The sequence below is a fragment of the Macaca mulatta genome, chromosome X (assembly GCF_049350105.2).
Source record: "Macaca mulatta isolate MMU2019108-1 chromosome X, T2T-MMU8v2.0, whole genome shotgun sequence".
Classification (NCBI taxonomy): domain Eukaryota; kingdom Metazoa; phylum Chordata; class Mammalia; order Primates; family Cercopithecidae; genus Macaca; species Macaca mulatta.
The window spans coordinates 114832513-114855417 of record NC_133426.1 but is presented as its reverse complement, the minus strand read 5'-3'; the positions used below and the strand labels follow the sequence as shown (position 1 = coordinate 114855417).

Sequence of the window (22905 nt, the reverse complement as noted above, 5' to 3'; positions counted from 1 at the left end):
TTAAAACCTAAAGAGACTCTACCTCAATCTGTGTATGGTTATGATCCATATAGAAAGGAGTTTGCAGTTTAAGAAAATCTTTTACATGAAAATCTGAAAGTGATAAATGAGAAACTCACTACTTCGTTTAAAAAGGATTCACCTTAGAAGGAAGTGAGACACAAAAAAGTACATACTGTATCATCCCATATGTATGAGGGCCAAGAAAAGGCAAAGTTAATCTCTAGTGATGGAAAACAATGAGTGATTTCCTAGGTCCAGGGCAATGGTGGATTTGCACAAAGGGGCATGAAGGAACATTTTGGGCTGATGGAAATGTTTTCTCTCTAGATGGGTGTGGTGGTTTCATAGGTATGTACTCTGTTAAAACTCATCAAATTGTACACTTTAAATGTCTGGTTTATTATACATAAATGCTATGTCAGAAAAGTTGTTTATAAAAGGACTAGCCTTAGAAGTCATTAAAATGAGACATTATGAGTATTATTTATTGAGCCTTAAAGTAAGATTTAAATATGATTAATTTCACAAGTGAAAAGGTAAGTCTACCTGTAAGTTTCTTCAAGGCGAGATGTGGGTGAAATATGATCATGAGAAAGCTTTTTAACAGGGGAAGAAGAAGTGATATCAGTGCATTTTAGTAATATTTAGCATTCATATAAGATTGGTATCGCTTTATTAATGTGGGATGTACCGGCAGTAAAACAGGTTATTTAAATAATTAGTTGAAATTATCTAAAATAGATCTTAAGTGTTCATTTAGAACACTTCTCTGGTCTGCCTTTCAAAGTAGATAACATCAGACACAGTGATAACATAATAACTCATGCAAAACTAAATTGTACATCACCTGTGATATCAACATTTTGTATTCACTGAAGGAAATTATATTTGAAAATGTTTGCCTGTACATTATTTGACAAAGTTGTGGGGATTTTTTTTGTTTTTTGTTTGCTTGTTTTCTGTTTTTGTTTTTGTTTTTGAGATGGAGTCTCACTCTGTCGCCCAGGCTGGAGTGCAGTGGTGCAATCTCGGCTCACTGCAACCTCCACCTCCTGGGTTCAAGTGATTCTCCTGCCTCAGCCTCCCAAGTAGCTGGGATTATAGGCATGCACTACCACACCCAGCTAATTTTTGTATTTTTAGTAGAGACGGGGGGTTTCACCATTTTGGCCAGGCTGGTCTCGAACTCCTGACCTCAGGTGATCCACCCGCCTCGGCCTCCCAAAGTGCTAGGATTACAGGTGTGAAATTGTGTTATTTTTTAAATTTGCTGTGCTCAGATATTGGAAACCGGGGTGACTTCTTAGGAAATCTAATATGAGGAATGAAGCATTAATTATAAGACCTGATTTTAAATGCTATGTACCAATTAATATATACCCTTTACATATTCTCCTCTATTGTATTTGAAGAAAATTTTCCAATCTATGAGATAATGCTGATGAATTATTTTCTTAGTGGTCAATATAAAAATGAATGGGAAACTATTCCTAGAAATAATATTGAATGTAATTAATGCCACCTTGTCATATGTGCACGTGGAACATAAGAGTAGCTAAAAAGAGGCTGGGCGCAGTGGCTCACGCCTGTAATCCCAGCACTTTGGGAGGCCAAGGTGGGTGGATCATGAGGTCAGGAGATGGAGACCATCCTGGCTAACACGGTCAAACCCCGTCTCTACTAAAAATACAAAAAAATTAGCCGGGCATGGTGGCACGTGCCTGTCATCCCAGCCACTCAGGAGGCTCAGGCAGGAGAATCACTTGAACCCGGGAGGCAGAGGTTGCAGTGAGCCAAGATCGCGCCACTACCATCATAGCCTGGGTGACAGAGCAAGACTCTGTCTAAAAAAAAAGAAAAAAAAGCGTAGCTAAAAAGAGAGAAATAATATTTTCTGAAATAACAGGTACTGTTGCAAAACTCAACTAAGTTAGAAATCACTTGCCTTGTCAATTGTTACGCTTACATGTTAGTAAAATTGTTAGTATTCTATATTGGTAATGCAGGAACCCTTGCACTGATTTAGTTGTTATCTTGGCGTGTTTATTCTGGATTCATAGTAGGAATGAGCACCTTGTTAGAAGAAGGTTGGTCAAAATGGAGGGAGGAAGTGGAGGTTGGTTAGGTTATTTGAATTCCAAATGGCACTAATGGGTTCCTTAATGATTAATGCTGTACTTAGGCCACCAGCCTATGCCTTAACCACTCCCTTTTCATCTTCACTTAAGGGCTCAACTGCAACCCCAGGCTCTGACTCTGGCTCTGGCTCTGGCTCTGGGTCCAATTCCGACTGCGTTTCTGGCTCTAGCTCCAGCTCGATGTCAAGATCAGGCACTGCCATAGGCTCTGATCCTGGGACTGGCTCTGGGGCAGGATCCTGAGTAGGCTTTGGTTCATAGTCTGGTTCTTCGATGTTATCAGGGCCAGTCTCATGAATGGAAGGTGGTAGAGTTACTTCTAGATGGGTAGCGTCTTCTGTTGGCATTGCTTCGCTTTCTCCCCTTGGGTTTATCTTTGTCATTGGCCTGCAAGAAAGAAGGCCCAGAAAAGAACAAGTTAGGGAGATGCTAACTTTGAAATTACATGTGAAACTATATGCTCTGTAGGTTCAATGACCATAGGTCCCAGACTTCAGGAAATCTGTTATTTCTGATATTCTGACTCATTGTCAGGCCATATGTCATTTTGGATTCAGAAAGGTTAGGTCTCAACAATATAATGAAAGTTTAAGAAAGACCAGTGTTTAAAGGTGGGAAAACTGATGTCAGAATGAAAGAGTCTAAGCATCTAATAAGGTCTTTAAGGTCCAAATCCATAGCTCTGATGCATCTCTGTTTCCCACTCCATCTAGTACAATACTTGGCACCTGGTTGACACTCAATATATAGTGGTAGAAGCAAGGAGATGAAAAAAATGAATGAGTGTGATACACACTAGGGAAGAAATAGAGTGATTAAGAGCATGGACTGCGGGCTGGGCCACATTCTAACTTCTGTGTTCCCAGGGCACTTTTGTCCTTGTTCCATAAAAAAAAATTAAAATTATATTTTATGACTATGTTGGTTTAAAGACAAGTATGTTAATATTATATATGAAAACGTTTTCTTGGACCTAAAATGGTGGTTGTGATGGCTAAATGAGTTGATGTACATAAAGTGCTTAGAACAAAGCCTGGCACACAGCCCTCAATAAATAGCAGCCATCATCATTCTTTTTCAAATTCAGTGAGAGTAAACAGAAAGATACCTCTGATATCTTATGCTCAAAGGAGTGCTTAGGAATTGATGACTGAAAGAGACATGCCTGAGAAATGTTTGTATTCAAGTAAAGACAACAGAATGAAAGCTTACTCAAGTTCCGCGATGGTCTTAGAATTTCTTTCTTTTGCCTTTGCTTTTGCCTTATTCCTTGCGAAGCACACAACAGAGATGATGATGGCGGCACCTACCAGGCTACCGATCAAGGCCCCAACAATGATTCCAACTTCTGGATCTGAAGGACACAAGCAGCTGGTTAATAAAGTGGAATATATTGTCATTTTATAATGTGTGTTTGTGACTAGTGGGGAATATCAGGGCCATTCAAGTAGTGGGAAAATGACTTGTATAGGCTAGGGAAATGGAAACCCCAAGAACTGTGTCATTTGGACTCACAGTGGGAGAAGACTATTGACATTTATGCACATAAAGAATAAAATGTGACCAACTTGGAGGAGGTGGGGTTGCTTTTGAAATGGGATTTAGAGAAAAGAGTCTTGAGACACCATGGAGTTGTGATCTGGTCACTAGAGATAAGCCTCTGTTACAGGCAGGGACATTTCACTAGGCTTTCCCAGAGCACAGGTGAAATGGGTCCCTAAAAACCTCCCCCACGGCATCCATGCTTACCAAGGAACCTCATGCACTCTCGTCACTGGGAAGTGATATGCTCATTTTGATAAACAGGCATCTGGTTTATTGTCTCAGTCTATGGACAAACTTAATGAGTGTGACACTATCCAGCTGAGCGCCAGACCTTCAAGCCCTAAGGTGTTGTCTCTGGAAGACCACATCTGAGTTATAAGCCAACGCATCCCCATCTGCCTCCCCTCACGCAAGGATGGACATCTTATATTTTGAGCTACCTGATAATAATTCCTTTAACTTTTTATGATTAAGAGCATATATGTGAATAGTTTAAAAAGTCAAATAGTTCTACTACATGTCTCACAAAAACAGCAGTTCCCTGCCCGACTCCTTCCCATTTCTGAGTCCCATTCACAAAAGGCAACCACTCTTAACTCTTTTTAAAAGTCTTCTTGCCCCCGTGTTTTTATTATCCTTGTTCTGATATGTCCTACCATTTTTCCATTTCCATCATTTTCTTTCAACTTTATACCCTAGAAGTTGGAGACTGAGCTCTTTTACACCACTCCGCTCACACCCACCACGTTCTTCCAAAATAGTTCTATCACAAGTTTTAGTTAAATCCAAGTTTGCCATAGTATGACTATGTAAATATCGTTCACAGCTGAGGAACACAGTATGCTATGATTCTTTCTTGTACAACATTTACAAAAATTTTCCCGGAGGTTAATAATTGCCTCATTTGGGGATTAATAAATGCATTATCACTCATCCCAAAATTTCCAACAAAACCATTAAACTTCTCTCAATTGATTCAAACATATCAGATGATATACCCGTTTCTTGTGATTTTTCCCTCAGAGACATGCCATGTGAAGCCCTCCATTCTCTTCCCCCATCATGACCTGGTTGCCCTTCTAAGCCTGCTGCTCTATCGTCATCCTTCAACTTTACCATTTTATAGATAAAGAGGCTTTGCAAGTTCCTTCAAGATCCTGCTCAAATAGCACTTGGTTGGTAAAGCCATCCCAGTTCTATAAGCATAGTTGTTCCTCCCTTGGTGCTCTATCGACCCTGTTTCAGACTTCTATTATAGGATTTAGCACATTTAAGTTGTCTGTGTTTGTCCCTCTAGCTGAACTGTGAGCTCCTTTATCTCTGTATCTCTATCACCTAGGACAGTCCCTGGCACACAGTAGATATTCAATAACTATTTGAGGAAGGAAGGAAGAAAGAAGGGAAGTGGGAGGGAGAGAGGAAGGCAGTGCTGGATATCATTGGAAAAAAGACTAGACAGGAAGCAATGCTCAAGTCCAAATCCTACATATCTCTACATCTGTAGTATGATTGTACCTCTGAGAAGGCAAAAAGAGATTGAGGGAATTCTAAAGAAAGATAACAGAAATGATACAGAGAAAATAGCTGAAAGTGATATGAGAATGAAGGAGCAAAATTCAGGAGAAATAAAAGGAAGAAAGTTCAGCTGCATAGGAAGAGCAATAACCCACTGGAACTTGCCATGCCTGGATATGGCATATATTAAAACCACAAGTTCAAAGTAAGTTTGAAAAGAAACAAGACCCTGAGTGTTATTAAGTGATCCTTGAGATGTTTGGTGAGATATTCCTTGTGAGAGGTTGCCCCGGGTCAGCTCAATTGGACAATTCCAGGAGTCTTAAATCTTACGCTCAGAGAGTGATAAGCACCTTTGAATAGGAAAATTGAGGTTTAGAGGCATCCTGGCTCTGCCAGTTACTAACTGGATGACCTTGGGCAAGTCATTTACTTCCCTGAGCTTCAGTGTTCTTTTCAGCAAAATGAGGCCAACAATAGTCCACCTCCCTAGATAGGGGTGGTTGGGAGGAAAGAGTGAGATAATACTCAGCATAATTCGTGCTCCACAAATAGTAGCTACCGTGATTGTGGGTACAAGTGTTATTATTATAATACTATTATTATTAGTGGCAGATCTTTGCAAGGTATATGTTTGTCAGAGCTACAGTGTCACCTGGACTTACCAACAGCATCACAAAGAGAAATTCAGCCTGTTGCTATCAGAAAGGCTGCTGTTTTATTATTGAATAGTAATACCTACCTTCTAGCAATTTTGTGAAGCTTAAACAAATTGCTTTCTGTAAAGGATTTAGGGCAACATATGGCATATATTATTATGTGAGCATTAGATATTAGGATGGTCATTCATCATATCAGTCTGTATATAAAGCACACAAATCTCCAGAGAAGCAGGAAGCACTAACCAGGGATCCTAACTAATTTATTTGGCTGACAGGCCCAGACTACTAGATTTAAAGAGAAACTGTTAAAGTTGTATGGTAAACTCACGTGAAGAAGTGAGATCGATTTCGCAGGAACTATTGCCAAGTCTGTTGATAGCAGTACACTGATAATAACCTTGTTCAAAATTTGTCAGATTTCCAATGACCAAAATCCCGGTGGTTGGGTCTGTTGAAACCAGGAAATAGACTTTTGAGATCTCTTCTGTGCGTACAGATAACATCAGTGTAACAGATCATTCAATGTCCACCCACTCCCCCATATTGGCCTCTCTTTCTTGAGGTGTTCAGGATTCAACCAGGCCCCTCAGGACTGTTCCAGTGCTAACTCACCTGGGACCATGCCTATTCCCTACATACTCACCATCTCTGAGCTGGCTTTTCGAATTTGGGGAGTAGACCAGAACACAGTCATCATATTGGAAGACAGGCATTCTTTTTACATTACCCGCCCCCCATCCGCCACCACCGAGAAAACAAGAAGATTGAACTGTAAGGTCAAGCAACCAACCACACACTCCCGCTGTCATCCAACCACAGACACCAGGCCTTTCCAGGGTTGACTGCAGGTTACACTTACTGAAGTTTTCTTTCACTGGCACGATGTCTCTTCCCTCAAGTTTATACCAGTAGTACACAGGGGAAGGTGTTCCAAGCGCAGAGAGACAGGAAAGGGAAATAGTGTGGCCAGTTTCTGGTCTTCCTTGAATGCTACAAAGGGGCTTAGAAGGTTTCACTGTAAGGGAATGACAAAGAATAAAAATTCTTTAGGATGAATGGCAGTCTGTGACAATTGCAGTCACTTCATCACTTTCATTTTGAAGAATATGTGTGTTTATTTATTTTTTTAAAAAACTCTTGGCTGGGCGCAGTGGCTTATGCCTGTAATCCCAGCAATTTGGAAGGCCAAGGCAGGCGGATCACCTGAGGTCAGGAGTTCGAGACCAGCCTGGCCAATGTGGTGAAACATCGTCTGTACTAAAAATACAAAAATTAGCCGGGCATGCTGGTGGGCGCCTGTAATCCCAGCTACTTGGGAGGCTGAGGCAGTAGAATCACTTGAACCTGGAAGGCGGAGGTTGCAGTAAGCAAAGATGACGCCACTGCACTCCAGCCTGGGCGACAAAGTGAGACTGGGTCTCCACCAAAAAAATGAAAATAAAAATAAAAATAAATAAATAAATAAATCTATTAAAATATATTTTGGCAGTTTTCTGCTTGCACCACCAGGTGGGAGTAGAGCACTTCAGGTGCAGGGCCCTTCTAGTCAAGAGGCCATTAAGATTCAAATAGTGACTCCTCTGTCTGCCTCCTCCCCAGATTTATAACCATGAATTTCCGCATTGTGTCTTAAAATATGCCTTTATTAAAACAGCCAAATATAAGCAAATACTAAATGACTAGGAACATAGTTTATGCTTTAAAAGCACAGTTTTAAAGGAAAATAGAACCCTTAAATACTTACTCTGAGATAGCCTATTATTCTTTTTAAAACATTTTAATGCTGTATTTCTCTTTTCTCTTATGATTCTTTTCTTTTTTTTTTTGCATTTATACATCTGTGGGTGACACAAAATAGTTGAAAGGTTTGAATTTGCCTGTGTGCATCATCAGTAGGGGAAGCCAATTTTGGGGGTGCATGCTACCCAGCACTGAAATATTTATTCATCCCTCACTCGGCAAGCACCCATGCCTTCTGTGGGCCCGGCACGGGACTAGAGGCACCAGGAATTAAAAAATAACTTTGACACAGTTCTAAAGTGGGGTGGGAGAGGGATGAGAGATGACTTTAGAGAGGGGAAGAGGCCTCCAAGACCACAGCAGGAGGAGCAGGTTTTAGGGAAAGGGGTGACAAGGAGGAAGGGGTACTAATGAGGTCAGTTTGGGACATAGAGTTGTAGCTGCTTATGAAAACACGTCAAGGGAGAAGTCCTGTGGGAAGCTGGGAATCTGAATCTCCTCATTCATCTTACTTTGCACGGTTTATTCTATCTTATATATCTGATACATTTATCTTATATATCTATCATATCTACGTATCTATCTTATATCCCTTATCTATCTTAGATATTTATTTTATATCTATACATCTATCTTATACACCTTATATATCTATCTTATATACAAATAATGATATACATTTCTATACTTTCCAGCTCACCTTGCTTATCTTCATTTTTTGCTAGAACCCTTCAAAGCTTAGGTTCTCTAATTTAGGAGAGTTAGACATGAAATGTGCCATACTGCTCAGTCCTACGGCTCTTACCTGAGACACAGTGGTTAAGGGCACAGCTCTGGATCCGCACAGAATACTGGCTCTGTAACTCTACCCTGGATCTGTGTAGGCAAGTTACCTAACTTAGCCAAACCTCAGTTGACTCATCTGTAAAACGTGACTAGGAGATTATCTAACCTCTGACTGATCCAAAGATTAAATACAATAATATATATAGGGCCTAGCACCTGGAATTTCTGTTGGCCACAGCAGGACTAATTCCTGCTACTAAAGTTGTTCTCCCGTTGACTTCTGCTCAGCTCAGCCATCCCAGACTCTCACTATCTGTACACAGGTGTGAGAAGACAGATGCATATATCTATAATTCTGAAACATTTCACTAGCCCTATCTTTTAAGCAGGTGTCTTTTGATTAAAAGAAGTATCCTTCTACTTAGTTCTTTATTCTCTCTTTCTTACCAATTACTTTCTCAGGTAGGAACAACTTGTTGGATTTGCCTATTCTAAACTAAGCTATTTTAACCAGAAGTCCATTGCAGCTATCACTAGATTTAGATACTGTTGTTTTAAAAAGATGGCTATTTTATAGCCTTTACAGCAGAATAGAACAATTTGAATAGAAAATTAAATGGGGGTGTTTCATCACAAAGTTGGACACCAGGACTTGAGCTAAATTATGGCAAAAACCTGGAATGACTTGCACTCATTTACTGAGCCCAGAATCAAACCCAGATAGGCATTTTATTTTGCTTAGAATATTTTTCTCCTTTTACTTTTTATTAACAAAACATTTAGTGAATCACTTTGAACCAAGTCCCAAACCTATATATTTTCTAAAACTACTGACTCAGGATTGAACTGACATTTCATCCAGTTAAAGTCCCCAGTGGAACTTGGGTCTTTAACTGGCAAAGCCATTGATCTACCATTTAGCTTTATTGCTTTCAATAGAATTGAGGTGGGAGGAAAAGGCTCAGCTCACGAAAAAAAAAAAAAAAAAAAAAAGTGCTTCAGTAGGTTCTTAAACCTTCCTTAAATCAATCATTTTCTTTTTATGTGCCAAATTGCAGAAGGTAGATGATGCTCATTCCAAATGCACACAAAATAATTATTCAAACTTGATCTGGGTATTTTTCAGAGATTAATTTTCCAAGGTTGTCATACCTAATGGAAAGCTCTCAAATGAATGGCTGTCCAAACCACCTGGTCCTTTGCCCATTGCTGTTTCCTTCACCTAAATTGTGCCTTGCCATCTCAGCCCCTCTTCTTCGTCACACACTCTTGCACACCCTTCAACATTCAGCACAAAAGTCACTTTCCTCAATAAGCCTTCTCCAATTCCTGATACAGCTTTTTGCCCTTTCCCATGTCCTCATAGCTCTCGTCTCATACCTCCACTGACAGCTTTTATGTTATGCATCTGTCTCCTTCACTAGAGTGAATTTTGGAGGGCTAAGACCCTATCTTTTACATCTTCCCATGTCCATTGCTTAGCACAGTGACTGGCACGTGTGCTCAGGGTTTGTTAAATGAACTCATGAACGAGTAAATGCATGCGATTGATGCTCACTGCTGGCTAAGAAAACATCTGAAAGATACATTGCTATGAGAGTCATCTTTAAGGAAATATCAACACCTCTCCCCACAATTAGCTTCTCTCTCTTTCCCACCTGTCCCCACCTTGCCTCACCTTTCAGTCAGGGCAAGCAAAATAGGCAGTCGTATACAATGAGATTTGAGAACTGCAAATAGTCACTGCAATTTTTAGAGAAAATTAGCAGCCTCAAATTTTCCAAAAAGGCCAAATTTGCAGGAGGCCTTTGTTCTTTGCCCAATTAATAAAAACAATATTATTTAGAGTTCCCAAACAAACAAGGAAATCCACAGACCCTTCTGCCTTTTACCTTGTCTGGATCCTGGCTGCTTAAGGAAAAGTCATGACACAGAGCTACCTGACCCAAAGACTCATGGGAAAAAACACCTCTGAGAGGAGGTGACCCTCAACTTCTTATGGAAATTGATTTGGGATCCTCTGAGCTTTAAATTTAAGGATATTAACCTTCTTGTCTAACTTTATCTCAGGGCTATTTCCAAGCTCTGAGATGAAGGGGCTTGGCTTCTTTAGATTGTTTCTGGTCAGAACATCCCAGAACCAGGAAGCAACAGATTAAGCAGATTAATCCCTCCAGTTTTTTAACAATTAAAAACTCTTTGATCTCCAGTATTTCATTTTATAGGTAAAATAACAAAACTGTTCATAACAAATCTATAAAGAAGACAGGGCAGAAATTATAACCCCATCTCACAATGGTCAGAGAAAGGTGGACTGACTTGTATTAGGTCACTGAGGACAGAGTAAGATCTAAAACTCAGGTCTTCTGAGTGCCAGTTTGATGCTTTGGCATTTATAGCACACCACTTATTCCCATGTATATAATGGGATATGGTTGATATGGTTTGGATCTGTGTCCCCACCCAAATCTCACGTCAAATTGTAATCCCTAATGTTGGAGGTAGGGCTTGGTGGGAGGTGATTGGATCATGGGGGCGGATTTCCCCCTCGGTGCTGATCTTGTGATAGTGAGTGCATGCTCATAAGACCTGGTTGTTTAAAAGTATGTGGCATCTTCCCCTCCCCTTCCTCCTGCTCCAGCCATGTGAGACGTCTTGCTTCCCCTTTGCCTTCTGCCATAATTGTAAGTTTTCTGAGGCTTCTCCAGAAGCTGCTATGCTTCCTGTACAGCTTGCAGAACCATGAGCCAATTACACCTCTTTTCTTCATAAATCACCCAGTCTCAGGTATTTCTTTACAGCAATGCAAGAATAGACTAATACACTAGTCTTCCAAACTGGAACAGAAACTCTCCCAGGAAAGTGCTTGAGTAATACTTCTCTTGTCTGTTCCTGTACCCCAATTCCTGGCACAGAACTCAGTAAGATAAAAACATGATTGATTAAGCTAACCCACTCTTAAAAAAATAGCTCTTAGGTACCTTTCCCTCTTTCCCAGGTGGGTAGATGCAGTGGCAAACCTCACAGTAAATGTCAGCTGGTTCCTTTGTGGCATTACCTGAGTGGCAAGCCAGGAAAACTGTAAACAGTTCTCTTAGGTATGCACCTTGCTACCAATTGCTGCTTTTCCAAGCTACTCAATTATTAAGTCACTGATTTGATGTAGTTCCTCCTTTCTTGTGATGTGTGCACACAGCTAGAGAGGAGCAATGACTAGATCAGCTCCATTTGGGACTACCTAGAAGTGGGAAAATGCTCACCTCAACTGGTCTGTCTGTAAGAGTTGAGGATCGGCAGTCCTTTCATCCCTTGCTTCGATACTTCCCAATCCCAGTCTACTGATAGGAGCTTAGCCCACATTGTCCTCTCAGACAGAGATTGGAAGGACTTCTAGAAATGACCAAAATTGGGAGCTTCCCAAGGGCAAAAACAACACCTCCATCACTGTGACTCAATAAATACTGAACAAATGAGATTCCAAATTCATTTTAAGAGCAGATATGGCTTGCCCAATATCATATAATGAATATTTGTATGTAAATATTTTTACTATCAACACTAGATTAATGTGCAGTCCTTTTTCCAAATAGCATTAGCATTTTTAAAAAGGAACTCTCCTGTCTTTATTTAAAAGAATAATTTAATGGTGGGAATTATGTCGCGCTTAAAAGGAATAATAAGTTGACAGTAGTCTTCCCCAGGTAGGTCTGGCTGTAAATGGAGGTTTCCTCTAGAAGAGTTGCTAGTGATCATTTTGTTGGACAGTGAATTGTCTCATCTGTTCTCATTCCTTCCCTCAGAGATAGGGATCACTGGAGGTTGGGTCATCTACTGCTGTCATTTTGGCAGCCCTTTTGCACAATTGTTTCTGCATGTTTTATGAGTGATTTCTCAGTGTTACTGTATTGGTTGGGCTAGTGGCTTGTCTCTATTTCCCTGATAATGAAAATATTAGGTAGTATATTTACCTACAGAGACTTAATTGGCATCATAACTCACTGTCCTGGCTCATTCAGTGTCCTAACTTATTCCAATAAAAGAAAAGGCAGAAAAAAGTGCTCATACCTAACACACTGACGTTGAGGACACCTTGGTTTTGGCCGAGAAAGTCTGGGGGGTTGTTAACATCACAGATGTAAATTCCACTGTCCGCTGGCTGCATATGCGAGATAGTGATAGATGCATTACCTGGATCGTTGGACCCTGTAATTCGATCTTTAAATTGTCCGATGGCTACAGCTTGTCCACCTTGATAAAAGTAAATCTAGACAGAAAAATAACAGAAATGAGAAGTGGGGAGTGTCCAGGACTAGGATAAGCTACCTGAAAGTTTCTTCTAAACACATTACCTTTGATAAAGAAACAGCATCTTCCCCCTACCAGGAACAGGTCCCTGTGGCCAAAGTTTCTCAACTCAGTGGGGCACTTTAGTTTGCTCACAGCTGCGCATTTGGCCCTCAGAGCAGCTCTGTGATGTCATCAGGGATTAGTATGCCTGTCTTACAGAGGAGGAGGCAGCTGGAGCTGACAGGATTCAACACCTAAGCTTGGGCTATGAGATCGAGATGCTGACTTAATGAATCCACCTGAGAGAAACTCATTATGTAGAACATAAATGTCTGATGGGAAACCAAAACTATCATTTTTTTAACCATTTTGTAAACTTCTTAAAATTTGAATTTACCTTACCCAGTGAGACTATCTGGTTTCCTTAAATGTTCAAATGTTCATGCTCCTTTTAGACACATCTACTCTTTTGGATAGACAAATTTGGGTTTGTTTTGCTTATTAGAAGCAAAGCAGAAAAGCATCTTAGAAATCATCTGCTCCCATCCCTTTATAGTGGTGTTGTGAAGATGAAACTAAGAAATCTAGTAAAGGACCTTGGAAGTGCTCAGCCAGTGATAGCTACCATCTTTCTCTCCATGTGGCAGAAGGCAGAACTGGAATTCTGTCATTTAAACAAATAAGGCATCTCAGACCCAGAGAGACTAAATGACCCATCTAAAGCCACAAGGGCTCATTTATTATTATTACAACTTATTAAACTTAAGATCTGGATTCTAGTTACATCTCTATTAAAGAGCATAGATACTTAGATCATAATGGCAACTGTGGGAGCAGCATGATGTGGTGGAAAGGGTCCTGGTCTAGGGGTCAGGTGACCTGAGTTAGTCACAGCTCTGCCTCTCACTGTGACATAGTTAGGGGAGGTGGCCTCTAGTCATGCCTCCATGGCAACCTGCTTTTAGATAAGAAACAAAGTTATTTAATCTCTCCAACCTCTACTTCCCACATCTGAATGAGAAAAGAGAGTAATGTTTTATGTATGATATGTATTTACCAAGTATAGGCAGTTAAGTTGATTTTAGTTAGTATATAAATGAAAACTTACAAATTTGAATGTGTATTAGAAAGATAAATATCTAGCACATTAAATCTAAGACTTCCTGAATATTGTTGCATAGGATAGATTAAGGTAGATTTTAAAAAGATTTTAAGAAAACAAGTCAATACGGAGAATAACATTAAATAATAAATAGTGCTGGTGATACATAAATATGACAAAAATCATGTAGATGGTACATGAATGACTGAAGCTTGGTAATCACCGGATTAGGTAATTCCTGAGGTCCCTTCATAATACACACCTTCTATGTACATATTTTGTTAGTTTCACGTAAATGTATGTTATTCAAGTGATTGTTATTGTTCAATAAATTGTATTGTCTTAGTCTGGTGAGACTAATATTTTCATAAAATCTACTGGAAGGCCTTACAATTCATTTAATTCACTTCCCTCACTTTACAGAAGAAACCAAAGCCCAGAAAGGTTAAAAAATAAAAGACACAAAATTGACAATTGAGACAGATCTGGGATCCAATTTTCCCAATTCCTTGTACTGTGGGCTTTACCTTAATAGGCCAATAAAAGAGGGAAAGCAATTAGAAAACTAAAAGATATTGTCTAGATGAATTCAAATGTATTCTCCTTTAAGCAGAAAGTCAATATGTTTCGAAACTAAGGCAGAAAGCTGGATTTTGAGGGAAAAATCCCAGGAAAAGAGTACATTTAAAGAGAAAACTATTTGTTTCTCTCCCATTTTTTCTAACATCAACATGCTTTCTTGCCTGCATTATAAATGCAGCCATTTATAATTCATTCATTCACACGTACTGAAATCACAAACTCTTGCCCCAGAATGGTCTTGTTTGACTTCCAAACGAGAAAGCCAGGATTAACTCAAGGTATTCAAGTGGAACAGGAGGAGGTTCAACACATCAGAGGATTACTTTCATTTGAGTTGACACCCATGCTATCAGGCTTTCACTTTCACTAGGCAGCATGGGGCTTATTTACTTTCTAATTGGCAATTTGAGGTCTTGTTGTTTCTTACCTGGAGTTCAGCCTGCTGTCCATCAAGAGTGCCCTTTACAGCCTCAACATCTGGCCACTTCCCCTCCTCCTAAGGAGACTGTGGACAGTGTAAAACATCAGCCCTGTTTTATACTGATGCTTGATGACATCACAATGAGATAGAACATCAGTCCTGCCTGAGGCCCACAGCAAGTCCCAGAGGATCCAGGTGAAAAGGACCTTATTTCTGTAGAGATCACGAGGCCAAAATAGTGTGTTTTAGGCCAGAATTAGGATATGAAAAGAAGTAAAAGTGTTCACTGTATCCATGTGTCCATGCCCACTGTAAAAGTCCCACAGTTGGGCATGAGTCAAGGTGAAATGAGTATGAAAGCAATGAGGCCCTGAAACCTTACCTATGAAAAAGACCTTTACTACCTTTTATATGCTAGCTCCTCATGCTGTAGTCTAATACATTTCGCCCTCTCACAATTGACACTAAAAGGTATTAGAGACAGAAATAAGGGTAGTGAGGGCTAACAGTGGAGACCTAAAAGAGCCAAGGCTTTGGCTTCACAGTTCTGTGTGAGAAGTAAAGTACCTGGGGGTAGACAGCAGCAGCCAGACACATACATGGAGGGGCTTTCTGTTAGGGGGAAGTCCACACAGTCACACTGTCCTTGTAAAGAAAAAAAGAAAGAAGTGTTTTCCTGAAACTGCTTATCTAATCATATAGGAAGGACTACAACTTGATTCCATTTTCCATAAAAGAAGAACTCTTTTAAAAATCAAAGCTGAACAGTGGCCAAAGCCCGGCCCATGATCCTGTGTGGCTTGTATACTTTTCAAAGAAAGAATATTATCAATTTGGACATCAAAGCAACGGAGGTCCAGAAAAAGCCCCGGATCTTCAACGGGCCACATCTTTGGGTGGGGGTGAGGAGGAGGTGATTTTTTAAGGAAATCCATCCCAGTGTTCCCTTAAAGGGTGCTTGTTAATTTTTTCCCCACTTGCACTTTGTGCTTGGGTTCATGGTAGACTGCCCTGCTTTCTCCCAAGGTCCTCTCTGCCTGCCCCCTGGGTGATGCTAGAGGCTGATGGGTGGAGTCATAATTGCACAGTAATTATAAGACCCTTGTGAGATAGTTTGATTTGCGGTTTCTAAGGTTAAGGGGCCTTCAGGAGCCTGATGGATATCGGAAATATGGGAAATGGCTGGGAGGGGCTGGTAAGTAGTGGTAAGATCATAACAGATATGGGGACTGCAAGGAACTGAAAAGTCAACGTAAACAAGGCATTCAAACTGTTGAAACAAACAAACAAAGTACTGGGCAGGCTGACTGAAATACATCCACTGGCCAAATCTGACCCAGAGGCCTGCGGTTAGTGAACTCGAATTCATCCTTTCCTAATACAAAAAAGGACAACGAGGCCTCAATAGAGGGAGCAATTTTCCCAAGGTCACACAATTTACAGTCAGACCTGGAATTCAGACCACCTGATTCCCACTGAATATATTAAGACGGCACTCATAGTCCTTCTTAAGGTGAGAAAGATGATTCCTGGGCAACCTTCCCTCTTCGGGGCCATTCCATTCCCCGCTCCAGCCCAAACTTTCTCCTGCCAATTGCTGCTATTTATTGGCATGGTGCTTCCCATGCTGAGTATGTTCACCACATGATGCCCTCAACATTTGCCAGCTGCAATTGTAGGCCCCTCAGTTCCTTGCAGAGCAACCTTTCCCTTCCTACTGTGCCAAGTTCCTAGTCACACAAGGCCGTGCAGCTGGGAACCAGATTTGTCCTAAAAGACTTTTTCCTCAGCTTAGTGACACTGCTCTCTAACTAGAAGCATGGAGCATAAACGAGAAGGGTTGAAAGAATTCAGTTTGCTTTCTGTTTCAATCTGAGTTGGAGTTAGCTTCCAGAGCTGCTTTTGCAGATTCCTTCTGCGAATGTGGAGGACATGGACGTCCACAGCAAACCACACATTCTTTCCTTTCCAGCTTCTTGCTTTCTTGTACTGCTGATAGAGGGGCTAGCCATGGGGTAGGGAAGGGGTGTGCAGGTATAAGGTGGCAATGGTCACAAGCTCAGAATTGTATTCGGACTATATTGGAGGCAGGGATGGCATGTGGAAGAAATAGGATACCAAAGAAAGACTCTCTTGCTTCCGAACCAACTCTCTTACCAACCTGCCATTTGCCTGGGTATCTACCATTTGAGTTGCTCCTTTTGGAAGAAGGCATGGAAGGTCCCTGATTCAACGCATTCTTTAGAAGAGAACAAAATAAGCTATCACTAGTCCCTAACACCTTACCATGAGATTAATTTATCAGATTTAGCAAAAAGTGAATGGGACATAATACATAAATTTGATGGTGGGGCAAGGAAGAACTTGCAGTATTTCTCAGTAGGGGTGACACTGGCATTTTGGGCAGACAATTCTTTGTTGTGTGGCTCTGTCGTATGTATTTCAGGTTGTAAAATCTGAGAAGCCAGAGAACATAAGAACACTAGGTCCTGGGAAAGAAGTTGTCCAAGTTGTTTATGAGACTGGCAAAGGGTATTTTTCACTGTGAACATTCTTGAAGAATAAGTATTGTCTGAGAGATTCATGCTAAGTAGAGTCAATGCATGCTCTGTTCATGGACAGGTAAGGTCTCTGTATGCAGTGTTAGCATTAACAGGCTGCATGGAAGATGAGGCCATCTGCATGACCAGAAAGGCAACAGACCACCCCAAATTTCCATGTTAGCCTGCCCATACCTGGCCTAGAGTTTTCAGCTGAGATTCCCTGCTGAGGGATTGACTATCTAAAGCTGTTCTTATTTTCTGAGAGGAATGTTTCTCTGAGAGAAGGACCATGTTAATGAATATCCTGGCCTTCTTAGTGGGAAGACCTGTGGGATACTTCAGTCTCTATTTGCCACAGGGGATAGTCAGTAAGAAATAACATCAGCCCCTGGGTATTGAGGAATACCAGGCCTCAGAGTCAATTGCTAATCTAACACAATGATTTCAGGAGAGGGAAGATGGGACTACGGAAAGAGCAGGCCACTGCCCTGATCAGGGCAGTAATAGGGTCCTGAGCCTTTAGGAAGAGGCAGAAGAACTCCAGACATGGATGCGAGAAGGTAAACTCAAGACTGTCCCAGTTTTGTCAGGGGTTTGTGCTGATCTTGATTGTTACCAAAGTCAGACCCTTCCATCCCATTCCTAAAGCTGGTGTCAGTGCCCTGGAGTCTCCAAACAATGAAGAAGTCCAGTAGTACACCAATAAGTGTTCTTACCTGAGAGGTCCAGCTACATCTTCCCCGAGCGTCTCTTGCATGCGTCATTTTTAGACACTGACTGACTGCCTTTTCCTCCATACCCTCAGTACTGAGGCACGAGCTGTGCTGTGTTTGAGCAGAAATGGGTGGATCTGAGAGCTGAATGCTATACAGTATACTGCCACATCAACCCAGGAGTTGAACTGAATCTCTCAGTGTGACCACTGATGTCTGGCAACATCTTAGTCCCATAAATCACAGAATTGTCTAATAGTGCAGCAGTCTTTTTATCCTCCCATAAATGTTCCACCAGCAATCCCTAGATTAACATACAACATGCTCCACAGAATTGTGAATGTTTTCAAAGAGGAAACAGTCTTGAAATGGAGACCAATTCCCATTTTGAAAAATACCACCTCAACACAGGATGTCTGCAACCTCTTGGTTGAACAGGCTGTCAGTTCAGGGATAAGAAGCAGGCAGAGAAAGGGCCTGGGCCCTCCCTTTAGCCACAGTGACCTGGTAAACAGTGGAACTCGAAGCTGATCTTGGGCTAGGATGGCCCTGAAGAGCTCTTTCCCTGTTCAAGTGTATCTTCTTGAGCTAGGCTCCCTAGTGCCCATGACTCAGTCCCTCCAGATCACCAGGGGTATGGAGGAAACAGGGATTTTGCAAAATCGCCGTTTTGTAAGTGATGATGCCAATTTTAAAAGCTCGCATGCACTGAATGCTTACTGGGTAGAAGGCTTCCTAGTGCTTCACAAGCATCATCTCATTTAATCTTCATATTAAACCTATGAGATAGGTAAGTAGCCCCATTTTAAAGATTGGGAACTGAACAACTGAAAGGTCAAACGACGTGTCTACCAGTCGTTTGATCACCCAGTCAATAAATAAATGGCGGAGCAAGAACAACTGACATTCATCAGGAGGTTTCCACTAGGACTTCAAAACTACTCATCTGGTAAAGCAGTGAGAAGCCCATGCCAGCAGGATGTGGGGGGACGGGAAGGACTCCAGTTCTCTAGAAGTAGAGAGCTAAATATGGTTGTAATGGGGATCTGGCTAGCATAAGCTAAAGCAAGACAGGAAAATAGAAGGAAGATAAAATTTGCCTTTGGGGGATGGTTTTTATTGCTCCCAAGCTGTGGGAGCAATAAAAACACAAAAGCTTGTCTTCTATGCGGCTAAGGCCCAGGCGTAACACAGGTATCATGCAGCTTTACGATCAGAGAGCAGGTTTTGCCTGATCCAGCAGCTCAGTGCAGATGCCCTCCTTTAATGTGGACATTGCAAAAGAGTATATATCTTAAATTACTTGCCCCACCTGTAACTGACATTTTGGAGAATGAAGCAAATGGCAAGTAAATAAGCTACTCAATAAATATTTATTTGTGAACAGATTTTTTTTAAGTGCTTCAAGAGATGTTCTGGGCTCAGGCCACACTCAATTCAATCACCATATCTTCTTCCCTTGCATTTCCTGGTATAGAAAAAGCTCATTGCTGGTCACAAGATCCTTCGGCTCTGCAGCTCCCTCCCAGTTCCTCACTAGACACACAGTTCAACCAAGAAGTGGCCTTGTAAATCCCAATGTCAGAGGAGGCATAAATAAAAATCTGTGGTTTTTGAACTGAGACTGGCCTTGCCCAGCCTTCAGGCAGTTTAGAACATCTTGATTTGAGTATCAAGCAGAAAATATTTAAAAATACATTGGCGAGGTCTCTCTAAATCCAGCCCCACCTGGCAAAATGAGAAAGATTTCAAGCCTACAGATAAAGAATGTGTTGAAAAGACTATTCCGGAAATCGAACTTTAAAAAGGAAGAAAGGTCATGTGATTATTGTCATCTACAATCTAACAGAGCATCCTGCAAAAGAAGGCAATAATTTCTTAGTTGACTCCTACATACAAGGCCTTGGGTCTGGACATTTTGGGTGATGCAAACTGGTAGAAGCACTGGTGGTGGTGGTGCTGCTGTGGATGATGATAATCATAATAGTGTTTACAACGGATAAAACTTATAGGGCTTTATATTTTTCACATGCATTATGCCAGTTGATTTCCCATGGGTATTGCTGATCTACCATATTTTAAAGAGAGGTACAGAGTGATTCAGATACTTGTCCAAGGTAACCAGTATTGAGCAAAATTGTTTAACTTGGACTAGAGAGTGGCATTGATGGAATCTCCCCCTGTACAGCGTTTCCTGCTAAACAAATGCTCAGGATTTGTAAACAGAGGACTCAGCACCTCCGAAGGACTAGTGATGGCTGAAGTGACACTGGCCAACATGTAGCTCCTCTAAACTAATGCCTTCCTTCTTCTCCACCCCTGTCCCTAGGCCTCCCCCAGCCTCCTCAACTTGCTTTCCCTCTATCTTTCTACTAATCAAAACCTTTCCTTTCCTTCAAGGCCCAATTCAGCTGCATCCAACTACTCCAAACCACACTGACTTGTCTCTTCTCTAAATTCTGCTTTGGGTCATGCAACCTTTTGAGAACCTGAAGAAAGCTACAGACCTTTTCCATCAAGAGATATGTGTAGGCATGCATGGCATATGTGCTCACATAAACATGTGCGTGAGCACACAGGCACACACACACACACACACACACACACACACCTTTGAGTATACAATTTGAATCCTTGGGCTAAAGAAGGAATTTCCCTCAAGGCCTGATGAAGGAAACCTGGGAATAGGCAGCTTGCATGTGAAATTATTCTCTTCCCCTGACTTTCAACCCACCCTTTTCTGGCAACCTCTTCCCCCAGACCCTATGCCTACCCACTCCATCCCCTGTCCTCTATCCTTACGCGAACTACACAGGGTTCATCACTACTATGGCCCTTCTTCACCCATCTGGGGAGTCTCGTTCTGTCAGGCCTCAGTCTAGCACAGTGAGCTAGTTCACTTGACAGTCAGATGCTAGCTATTAAATTTGGCAGAGATCTGTAGATCAATCAGGACTTGGATTTGAACTAATTTCTTCTGGAAATAATAGGGAGATAAAGGCGGAGGGGGAGCCCTTTCAGAATTACTGTTCATTTCACCTATGAGAAGAACCATTTCTGTCTTTAAAATACATGATCCACTTGATGTGGGCCTACACAGACCTGAGATAATGGGTTATAACTAAATATGAAAAGAGGACAAGAGTTAAGTCACTTAGATGATGATCTTCTCTATACAGCTGTCTTCAAACTTTTGTATCTGAGATTCCTGCCACTACTGTCACTGGCATGCCATTCTTTCACATTTCACGTTTTTTCTACCCCCACAGTTTTCAGTCAGAACTACAAAAGGGGAAGAGTTTAGGAAAATGTGTCCTTACAGAAACTGGCTCCATCTCCTTCTTATGGAAGAAAGACCACTGGATGGAAAGCTGGTCTCGGGAGGCCACAGTGGTGGTATAGATGCAGACGAGAGTGACATTAGATCCAACAGTCACGTTCACGAAACTGTCTGGGATGGTCACTTGCACCACACTAACCTGACCTGAAAAGATAATCATAAAAAAATAGTACATACTCACATTCTGATAACACTGTTTCATCACAGAACACTTACAAAGACATCTTATTTGAAGAATCCAAGGTGAGGGGGAGAAGGCAGAATAAATCATACAAGAAAGCTGAGCTTTCTTGGGTCTCACTGGGGTAGGGGGAGGGGAGTTTCTAACAAATTATCATATGAAGATACTCAAATTCTAGATGATGGTGAGGTAATAACACCGAACTGAGAATTTCTTCTGTATTAAGGGCAGCCTTACACAGGTTCTTAAAGTCTTGTCCAGGGACCCAAAACTGTCTGGGAGTATAGAGAACAACTGACCCAGTTTTCCCAGTACCAAGGGAATTCCTTGAATGTGGGACTTATAGTTTTAAAATCGGGTAAATCTCAGGCAAAACATGTCAGTTTCTTTTTTGGGTCCTCAATAATTTTTAATTGAAATTTTTATTTATATATTTGTAGATTCACGTGCAGTTCTAGGAAATAAGACAGATCTTATGTTTACTTTACCCAGTTCCCAGCAATGGTAACATTTTGTAAGATGATGGTATACTATCACAACCAGGATACTGACATTGATAAAACCTATCAACCTTATTCATATTTCTCCAGTTTTATATGTACTGCTGTGTGTGTGCACATGCACATTTAATTCTATATTTTACCATGTGTAGATTTGTGTATTCACCACCACAGTCAAGATACTGAACAGTTCCATCACCACAAAGACCTCTCATGTTGACATTTTTATAATCACACTCACCTCCATCCTGCACCTCATTCCTGTCCTAACCATGAACAACCACTAATCTTTCATTTCTAAAATTCTGTCATTTCATAAATGTTATATACAAGGAATCATGGTAACATTTTGGAATTGATGACTGTTTTTACTCAGCATAATTATCTAAAATTTCACCCAAGTTGTTGTGTGTATCACTAGTTTGTGTTTTTTATTGATTTGTAGTACCTGATGGCATATATGTAATACAGTTTGTTTAACCATTCATCCATTTAAGGACATCTGGGCTGTTTCCAGTTTTTGGGGATTGGATAAAATTCCAGTGAACACTCAGGTACAGATTTCACATGAACATAAATTTTTCTTTCCCTGGCACAAATGCCCAAGAGTGCAATTGCTAGATCATATGTCAGTTGCACATTTAATTTTATTAAAAAAAACCAGCCAGGCTGTTTTCCATAATGACTGTACCTTTATATATACCCCCCTCCAAAAAAAAAAAAAAAAAAGGATTCAGTTGTCCTGCATTCTTACCAGCATTTGGTGTTGTCACAGTTTTCTACTTTAGCTATTCTGGCAGGTATGAAGTAATATAATCATTGTGGTTTTAATTTGCATTTCTCAAAT

At 40.9% G+C, this 22905-nt stretch overlaps 1 protein-coding gene across 4 annotated transcripts in view; it reads right to left on the bottom strand.

Moving 5' to 3' along the window:
- Positions 1-467: 467 nt before the first annotated feature.
- Positions 468-22905, bottom strand: part of VSIG1 (V-set and immunoglobulin domain containing 1) — a 34772-nt gene continuing 12334 nt past the window's right edge. Inside the window, exons 2-8 of one of the 4 annotated variants that reach the window (XM_001092052.5) lie at positions 21358-21521; positions 18041-18148; positions 12455-12653; positions 6723-6878; positions 6192-6311; positions 3354-3495; positions 468-2528 (exon numbers count right to left, since the gene is read on the bottom strand). In XM_001092052.5, the coding sequence (XP_001092052.2) occupies positions 2195-2528; positions 3354-3495; positions 6192-6311; positions 6723-6878; positions 12455-12653; positions 18041-18148; positions 21358-21521 (1223 nt within the window). In that variant the 3' untranslated portion in view covers positions 468-2194. The remainder of the gene's footprint in view (positions 2529-3353; positions 3496-6191; positions 6312-6722; positions 6879-12454; positions 12654-18040; positions 18149-21357; positions 21522-22905) is intronic. The other 3 variants (XM_028842173.2, XM_015127970.3, XM_028842174.2) reach the window with 3 other exon arrangements.